The sequence below is a fragment of the Benincasa hispida genome, chromosome 7 (genome assembly GCF_009727055.1).
Source record: "Benincasa hispida cultivar B227 chromosome 7, ASM972705v1, whole genome shotgun sequence".
Lineage (NCBI taxonomy): Eukaryota > Viridiplantae > Streptophyta > Magnoliopsida > Cucurbitales > Cucurbitaceae > Benincasa > Benincasa hispida.
In genome coordinates, this window is record NC_052355.1 from 41,140,175 (window position 1) to 41,150,208 (window position 10,034).

Sequence of the window (10,034 nt, forward strand, 5' to 3'; positions counted from 1 at the left end):
ATCTTGTTGATCCCACAACACCACCTTACCATTGTTCCCCTTATAATCCACAAGACAAAGCAAAGAAAATTCTCCACTCAGCCCTTTCCACATCATTTAACTACTGACATATAAAGAATGAAAAAATAATCAGATTAAGATTGTATTTCGATGTATGCTGTAGATCTGAATATTTTGAGATGAAAAGGTTCCTTCTCAATTTGAACAATGATTATATTGGAGGTGGAAACAAGAATCACAACGTTCTAAAAGAAAGCACATAAACTTATTCGGGTTTTTCTATTTAGAAGAAGAAAAAAAAAAAAAAAGTCAGCACAAACGTAGACAACTTACAAGTTTCTTTTCTTGAAGCTGACCAAGAAATCCATGCTGATTCATAGCTCGGAAAACAAGGAAATCAGCTTTTCCAATATATTGCCTAAATTCAAATACAACAAACTTGAGCTACTTCTAATTAAGCTAACAGATGACGAGAGAAATTAGTATTATCCTACTGAGCAAAAAATTACTTGTTATTCATGTGATCTTGTGAGATAAGCCGAACTATTTGCATTGTCTGCGGCCAGTTTGCTGCAAGCCTATAAACATAGAAGATAGATAAATGATTCCACTGCAACGAAAAAATTTGAACTGATCACACATTTAAATGTGAAGTAGAGAAAGTCTACAAAATCCCAAGAGGGTGGGAGGTAAAAAGTATGCAGAAATGGCTCATAAATTTCTAAAAAATGTACAATTTTAAAGTGCCTTAATCAGTTAAATATAAATGGATCATAATTTTTTCTAAAAAGAATCTCATATATATTACTAAAAAATGCCAAATATATGAAAGAAGAAGTATAAAACTCAGAACCATAGTCCACTTACTTATCAGAAGCTGAAGCACTCCTGTAACCCTGACAGAAACAACTTAATCGGTTAAATATAAATGTAAAACTTCATATGGTGGTAAGAGAAAACGTAATTTTTTAATCACTACAAAAGCTTCCAATGTATAATCCACTGATATAACCGGACTGATAAAAAAAAGATATAGCTATAACATTAGCTCACGCTTTTTTCAACCATGGGAAAAATAAATAGAAAAGACGTGTAAAAATATGGTACTAAAAAAATAAATATCGATTTTTACTAGAATTACTAGTGGATGATCAGAAACATACTTCCATTCTGGTAATAAAAACAGGCTGGCCTTGTCTCTGACCAGATAGATTTCCCTGCATTGCCATGCACAAACAATGTTTGAGATAATTATCATTCCACTTAATTAAACTTCTAATTTCTACTTACAAGAATAGTTCTATCTAATTATTCAAAGTAATCAATTTCTTTTAAAACAAATTGATGCAAGGAAGATGGTGGAACATCATCATCAGAAGAAAACATACAACTCTAGAAGTAATCCTATCTAGTATGAAAATTAGGAATAAACAAAAATTCTATGTAACTTACATTTTTACTCTGACCTTATTTCTAACAAGTAACACAAAACATCAACGTGCCTTCAAAAAAATATTACCAAGTAATGAAGAAACTAGAAGAAGCACATTGGGGAAACCAAGTGATCATAGACTCAAAATAAAATTTGAATTGTTTGACAAAATTTATGTTTCATATGTTCAATTAAATGGTAAGTGGTAACTCATATTTAACCTTCAAATCTTAATAGCACACTTCCATATCCAATAACATAATAAAACAAAACACACCCACCCACAATATGATTTTTCGCATTGACTTTTTATACAAGGGTGATACAATATCTTGATTACACAATTGAAAGAGGAGAGATTTTTTACACGCATAGAACTTAGAAGACGGAACATTGAAGTTTTTAATGGATACACTATCATGGCTATCACGTAAACACACACGGGCACATTCGCAACATACCTCCCAAAATTTCACGTATTTGGATTGTGCTTGTTGCAAAGCACCTGCGGAATGCTGTGGTAATGGCATGTTAGCTGCTGCATTGTTCACACCAATTGAATGCATCCCATTTTGAACTTGTTGAGGCATTCCTGGAGTAGGAATCATCGTACCATTTCCAGAAGAAACACCAGGTTGGGTTAGGTTGCTCATAACATTTTGGCTCACGCCAATTCCACTTTGCACCACTTGTGTCCCTGCAAGATTTCCTTGGCTAATCCCAGGTACTGATTGACTCACACTAACACCACCTTGGAGATTTCCTACTGCTTGTGAAGTGACAATATTTGAATTCCCAGAAATATTGTTATTTCCTGAAGTAAGTGAGCTTATACCAGAGTTTGGTGCAACCTGTGTAAGAGTTGAAGACCCATTTATTGATGTCATACCAGACTGACCAGATGAAAACACATTTTGTGCAGCAGGAACAGATGATCCCATTCCACTGGATATCATATTGGATACATGCATGGCCATTGGGGTTTGACCCATAGACGGGAGTCCTATGGAAGTTCCTCCATTTAAAGCAGCAGTGCTCATCACTCGTGCTTGAGAAATATTATTCAGAATGCTAACATTAGCAGGACCCACGGGTCGTACAGGCTGTGGAACACCATTCACTAGAGGTTTAAGATCTTGTGTGTTCTCATTATTTGTGATCATCTCCTGAGAAGAAAGTGGTGAAGAAGTCTGCATGCTCGGGACTCCCTGTGATGCCGCACGAACAACTGATGGCATATGTGGTGGATATCCAGATCCATTTGTCATAGATGTAACGGTATTTGGTTCCTGAACAAAAACATAGTATAGCATGATTCAAGTTGGAAGGATATCCTAAAAGCTGAGTTTCTTCATAGAAATTAAGAAGAAAAGGAGATAACTCTTACAACTTTCACAGTAGCGGGAGGGACATTAGCAACAGAAACTGGCTGCCGGTTAATAATAGGTCCATTTACTGGGGTAGACAAAAGAAAAACGCAAGTGTCAAATATTCTTGCAAACGTACATATGAATTTTTTATATAGCCAGAGATCTCCCAACTCAACAAGAGTTGGAGTGGATAACTTTTTCAAACCTTTCTATTAAGAAGAATGAAAGAACTAAAGAATCAGCAAAAAAATTCAGTCACACCAAATACTGGGCAACCACAGACAACAAACATTTACACAAAAGAACTCTGATTTTAACTATCCACTTTAATCTACTTTGATTGCCTATATGGATAAAACCAAACTATAATCCTATATCTTTCACTCCTTCTCAGAGTTGGTATCTTTAAGCGTTAGTCTCTTTTCATTTATTCAATGATAAATTTTGTTACTAGTTCAAAAAAAAAATCTCACATCTTTCATAAGAATATAAATCCACCTGGTTCAAATTATACTTCAAATACCATATCTATATGCCAATTAGTATAATTCAGTGTTGCAAGTCGCATGGCATGACCATATCACTATCATGAAGATCCGTTGGAGACTGGCAAGACATCTCAAATTAACTGTTCAGGAATATGATATTTGTTTCCAAAGCTTAGGCATCTAATGATCGGGATCAAGCAAGGATAAATACATTCCATAAGCAAGTGCATGCAATGAACAGGATCAGACAAAGATAAGCTAACGAGTGGGGACCTGATGGAGTAGTGGTTGTAGGTGGTCCAGTAACAGGCACAACAGGAGATATGTCCATTTTCACAGGACTCTGGTTTGCAGGTAAACTAGTAATTCCAGGACGACTTAAAGCTGCACGGGCTTCCACAAAATTTTCAGAGATCAAAACAAGGTATGAGGGGGTTTTAACATTATCAATAGGTGGATCTGCTGCCCGGGGGTTGCGCTTTCCCTGCATTAAACAGAGAAGCAGTCATACACATATTTACAAATGAGACCATTAATGCTGTTAATAATCCCAAGTATAATGCCACATTACATTTATAACATGCTGAAAATTTCACTGAATAACTCCTCAAAATTTGCAATCCATAATATTTGAGGGATTAGAAATTGAACCAGCAATGACAGAATCCCAGAGTAAATCCAGACTTCACCATTATAAAATTAATAGAAGATATTTGGAATGACTTGACTCAAGAAATATGTATCTAAATGGTGGAATCTCGAGTAGACAATCGTACTTACAGCAGTGTAAATGGCTCTTAGCTTTGGAAGCTGCTTCGGACAAATAACTGACAGAGATATGAAGCACTGCATGAAAGATGGTCTAGTTACCTTATTATCTGCAACACTCGCGGGAAAGAAAAAATAACTTTTTTCTTCTTGAAAAAATTAAATAATGTGATGGGAACCTGAGAAAATGATTTAGCAACTGTTTCAGCATATGATTGAGAACTCCCGGGTTCACCATTGTCATGTTGCTCCAAATTTTGCACTGCTGGTCTATATACAGGCGTTGGCAGGGGATAAGGATTACTTGCAGCAACAAGAATACAGTGCTTCTGCATATCCATAGTTTGTTGATTTTGGCCACCATTTGGCTGAGTTGAGAACATCTAGATAGAAATTATCATGCAAGAGAAATCATAAGGGATATAAGTGCAGTCAATTGGTTATAAAGTCATGCTCTATTTCTTTCATGAGAACAAAAAATTATAAATAGCAAAAGAATATTACGACAGAAAGACAAACTTAATTGATTGCGAAGTCAATGCACTTTCACAAAGGTACAAGCCTCATTTGCGAGAGGCGTAGCCTCTTATGGTTCAACAGAAGGCGTAAGTCTCGAGGCTTAAACTTAGAGCCTTGCCTCGAGGTGAGCCTTGCCTCGAGGCATAAGCCTCAATAGCTTTTTAAAACATTGGACTTGCATGGTCCTGTATGCCATTTCCAAGCCTGGCCTTTCTTGACATGATAAACAAAACAATTCCATAAATTTATTTATTTATTTACTTATTAAAAAAATAAAAAAATAAAAAAAAACCCATGCACAGTGCTCAGAAAATAGTTACATCCCGTCCCAAGCTAATTAAAGTTCATATACAAACCTTAAACTGAATACCAACTAACTCAAATCAAACATAGATAAAAACAAGACTTGTGATTATAAAAATACATAGAAATGCTCAGGTATAACAAAAAAAAGCTTCCAATTTTAGTTATGGAGAGAGAAACTTAATATAGTTATGTCATCAAACTCCTTGAACAACAACTATGAATTTGGAGCTTCTAAAGCTCTTCATAATTGGCCTTAGCTTATATTTCCGAAGTTAATTAGTTTTGCTTGTTCTGAAGAATTCCATAACTATTTCTGTGTCCATAACTATTCATGTGTCCTCAAATAATCTCATTGCATTATTACAATATGAAGAGTTAAATTCGTGACATGGTGAGGGAAGAGAGAAAAAGGTCAAACCGTCTGGAACAACATCAGAATTCTAGAAAGAAGATGGGGACCCTCTAGTCTTTAGTATAGAAATATTTATTCAAAAGAAGATGAGAAGTTAAGGGATGAAAATGAACCATACAAGTCATACAACTATCGGAAGAAATGATGAGGAGATAAAGCACCATAAAATAGTTAGAGTAACAATCAGAAAGCAAGAAAACACATACCATAAGTGCTTCAGCAAGCCCTTCAGCTATTGCACCATCACTGAAACCACCACCAGAAAAGGGAATAGCAGAAAGCCATTGTGTGAAAATATCAACATCTCTTGTCCACCCAGTCCGCTGTACTAGACATCCTGGAAAAGGAAAAGTCAAAATAAAAGAGAATGGACATATTCAGCATCGAGTCACATGTTAAAATTCCAAAGAAAACTAACCAAGATTCCACATGACACTTTGTCTACTGAAAGTGACTAGTTTCATTCCCGAAACAATGTGTGTGCATCATGCATGTGTATGCATATATATCCACTACTTCGGTGTCAGAGGTTTGGAAGGGAATAAGTGTTAGAAGAACACTCTCCAATTGAACTCTACTTTAGCTAGTACTATTTTTTTTTTTTTTTTTTTTTGAAGTCTGGGAGCTACTTTAACTAATACATAATACCTATGCAAAGGTCTAGACAAACTTCCAACTTTGAGAGTATAAAACATGGGACAAGATGATATCATGCCCAAAATCTATCATTAACCATTTCGTTATCACATTTAGCTACACTATGGAATAACACTGACAAACACAGGATGTGCTGGAAAATAAATACTCAACATCAGAGCATAAGCATAATGAATCAGGAAAAATAAGCTCCTTACGAACCACAATACGATCCATGAGTATGAAACGTGACCAGAGAGAACTCAACATTAGAGGTTGGTGGTTTCTGCATTCCAGAAGTAGAGTATATCACTACATGGTCAGGTTGAATGAAAGTAATTACCAAGTTTACATATTAGAACATTAATAAGAGCACACTCTGTTCAGAATCAAGCATAAGAAATGATTATAAAATAACGGGACTATAAGAACTAGATATGATTTCATATATCTAATTAAATTTGGAATGAGAAAGATTTTAAATGGATGTGATCATATAATCTGTCTTGATGTTGCCTAGAAATGGGGGGGAAAAGAGTAAATATTTCACTTATACTTTTAATCAATGAAAATGTATAAAATCGATAATATTTCACTTATAAAGTCGATAAGATTTGTAAGCTTGAAAATTGAAATGGCTAGTTAAGCGAAAAAAATCACAAGGCTAGATTTATAACCTTTGAAATTGAATTAACTAATTCTAAAATGTTGAAAGGGATAGATTTATGTGGAAAACTGTTTGTTTTTATTTTCAAAACTGTTTTTGAAAATTATGAATCACTGATTCGTAAAAGTTCATATTACTGAACAGCTAGAAACCACTATTCTTGAGGATGTGATTTGGAAAGGAAACATCCACATTTTTTTAATAGAAACAACCACGTTCATTGAGAAAAAAAATGAAAAAATACACAAGCTCACAAAAAAACCAAGCCCACAAAAAAGAAACCTCTCTCTATGGGGAGGGACTCCAGCTATGGAAAGGAAACAACCACATTATTTTTCTCTCGGAAGTAGGCCATTAACAAGCACCCTCTAAAATGAAACAAGAGAAGGGGCCAAAAAAACTTTTAAACCCCAATTATCCAAATGCATTTTTACAGAGATGTAATAACAGAAAACTAAAATCTTTTACCTACATTTTCGCCAACTGACTAAACATAATATTATCAAATTATCTTGTCTCAATAGAAACATCAGCTTTAACTATAAATCCTACAAATGATAAAGGCCTCATTTTTTAACTCTTCAAAAAAGACCAAGAGTTTCATCCAGTATCAACATGAAGGTATCATGTATCGATCTAAATGGAAGGACCAATATCACTTCCAGTATTCCTACAGCAGTATCCTCCGTTATGAAGTCGGATTGAGAACTGAATTCAATAGACAATAGGTATTGGGATAGTCTCTATATTTTGAATCCTGAAAAATAGAACTATTCCATACATGAAATGATGGGGATAAATATTTTAGTCTTCTCAAAAAGAAGGAGGCGTACCTGCCCAGTTAATTCATTTCCACAGAATGATCTGCATAAATAGAAAGAATTTTTCATATACTTATTATCATCAATATTATCCATGAGTTATTTCTGGCATAAAAAACAACAATAGAAGTTGTAAACAGTTATGAATTTTCACATGAAACAGTAAAGATAAAATCTTCAGCCCCGTTTGGGTCAATTGTTGGAGTCTGATGGTACATATTCTATAACATCCTCCCTGCTTTATTTCATTGTACAAATCACACAAAAGTTTATTCCACAGAATGCTAAAATAACTCAAGTAGTCTTGTTCAGTTTTTTTCTGAAAATCTCATTTAAGACTTGCAAACCTTTGAGTTGAAATGCAGGAATTATTTTACAATGTGGAATATGTATTCTCCCTGTTACATTTATTTGATATCAGCTAGGTTGTTTGTGGCTAAGGACCCTCCTAAAAATACAAAACAAGAGAGGTGGAGGTCTACACAAGAGAGGTGAATTGCCTAACCCATTCAGGATAGCAAAGATTGAAAGGAGACCTAACCAGAGAAAACTAATGTCCATAACTTCCAATCTTCAACTCAACAGCTAGTAATGAAGAAACAAGCAATAGCAGGTGTTCTCATGCCCACCAACTCCCAGCATGCTGGACCGACAACTCCATAACACTAATTATAAAAAGAATCCTGGTACTATGCTATATACAAAATATAAAGAATAACATGCAGTTCGATTACAGGGAGGAAGGAGAGACTGCCAATAGAAAGGGGAAGGGATAATCTTTTGAACTAAAAAATTGCATTCCAATTATGAAACAGATAGATGTTGTAGTTAATAAACTAAAACAACGTGATATCTCCATAAACTTCCAATGTCAAGAATGGAACTTTTTTTTATATATCCATGTGTGTTCAGACCAGCTTACGCACACCACGAGTAATCTCACGGAATACCCCGTCTGTTCCTACAATATTTGGGTATCAAGAAAACTCGTAGGATATTAAATCCTAGATAGATGACCACCATGGATCGAACCCATGACCTCCTAATCATTTATGAAGGAGATGTTGCTTATTTACCATTAGGCCAACCTATGATGGTTGTCAAGAATGGAACTTCACTCCTAGCTCTAATTCTGAAGTATTGAAAGAAAGAACAATTATGTCAACTAAAATCAGTTCGTATGCAAAATCCAAGATGAGAACTAACAAGCCTCCAAATCAGGTAATATAATAACAAATAATGAGTTCTACTTCTACGTATGAGGTATGATAGGGTTTCGGTTCAGAAAAGGAGACTGGGGCAAGTACTCAATTTGGGCTCTTTAAGTGTGATTCTCAAATTGGGGTGAAAATCAACACAATGATTATGATCGTTCACATAATAGCCCCATGCACTATCACCATTATAAACTGTTGACGAATCGATAAACAGAAAGCTTTGTCAGACAATCCAGAAAATCCTTTAAAAAAAAAAAGAAAAAAACAAAACAAAACAAAACAATAGCATAAGAAAAACGCATAGTTACGCAAATTTACTACCCTTTGCCATTCGAACAAGAAATTAGAAAAAGAACAACTAGGAAGGAGATGATAGAAGTGATGGGTAATAGGAATACCTGACGATCTTTTCAATGTAATCCGATACGATAGTTTGCCAGAAGGGACCCATGGCTGCGGTACCTTCAACGACCACTATCAACTGCTTTTCTGCCATGGAATGACTCAGTAACTATGTCTTCAACGCTTAGAAGAAGAAGAAAGCAGTCGAATGTGGAGTTTTCTGGTTTATCAATCTACGATTTCTGGTTTCGTGATGAATTTCGGGAACATGAAAGAGTATTCGCAGATGGTAAAATTGGAAGCTGATGCGACGAAATTCCTAAACTGGCTTCCTTAGCCCACACTGCTACGACCGTGTTAATGGTTTTAACTTCTTTTTTCTTTTGCCTCGCTACCGGTATGGAGCATCCTGGGCATATAAGGAAGGAAAAAACTCTCTACTATTATACCCAATTAAAAATTATTATTTGGAAATTTGTTTTTTTTTTTAAAAGTAATTATTAAAAAAATTGCGTAGAATAATGCAGAAAATGTGATTTAGATGTAATCTAGACGGTACATAAGTATGATTCTACATAGAAGTCAGAGAGATCTAGTTAATTTATATATATATATATATATATATAGTTGGTCTTGGTTCTTGGAACAATTTTTATTTGTTCTCAGTATCAAAATGTTAAATTTTGAGTTTGGTTTCATTTAATATACAAGTTTCAAATATTAAATTCCACTATTGAGATTTGAGTTTTACTTCAATTTGGTTCATAAATTTCAAAATTAAGAGTTTAACCTTAATTTTTTACTATATAATTATTTTGCATCTTTAGTGCTAATGTCTATTAGTTAATTTAGAATAATTATAATTAATTAAGTTTCATTGTTTTTCATCACAATTATAATTGAATTTAAATTTTTTCTTCGTAATTATTTTAAATTGATTAATAAACATTAATACCAAAGATTGAGACTGAAAATTTGATGTCAAAAATTTAAATCTTAAAAATCTAGAAACCAAATTGAAACAAAACTCAAACATGAATAATAAAATTATTACAT

The 10,034-nt window shown here is 34.2% G+C and overlaps 1 protein-coding gene across 2 annotated transcripts in view; it reads right to left on the minus strand.

Annotated features, from left to right (window-relative positions):
- The window catches only part of LOC120081386 (mediator of RNA polymerase II transcription subunit 25), a 19,945-nt gene extending 10,562 nt beyond the window's left edge, over positions 1–9,383 (minus strand). Inside the window, exons 1-13 of one of the 2 annotated variants that reach the window (XM_039036216.1) lie at positions 9,035–9,383; positions 7,432–7,462; positions 6,154–6,217; positions 5,502–5,632; positions 4,238–4,426; positions 4,071–4,136; positions 3,564–3,774; positions 2,820–2,887; positions 1,894–2,721; positions 1,164–1,217; positions 868–896; positions 510–578; positions 334–418 (exon numbers count right to left, since the gene is read on the minus strand). In XM_039036216.1, the coding sequence (XP_038892144.1) occupies positions 334–418; positions 510–578; positions 868–896; positions 1,164–1,217; positions 1,894–2,721; positions 2,820–2,887; positions 3,564–3,774; positions 4,071–4,136; positions 4,238–4,426; positions 5,502–5,632; positions 6,154–6,217; positions 7,432–7,462; positions 9,035–9,132 (1,923 nt within the window). In that variant the 5' untranslated portion in view covers positions 9,133–9,383. Of the gene's footprint in view, positions 1–333; positions 419–509; positions 579–867; positions 897–1,163; positions 1,218–1,893; positions 2,722–2,819; positions 2,888–3,563; positions 3,775–4,070; positions 4,137–4,237; positions 4,442–5,501; positions 5,633–6,153; positions 6,218–7,431; positions 7,463–9,034 lie in introns of both variants that reach the window. The other variant, XM_039036215.1, reaches the window with a different exon arrangement.
- Between the last annotated feature and the right edge of the window lie 651 nt (positions 9,384–10,034).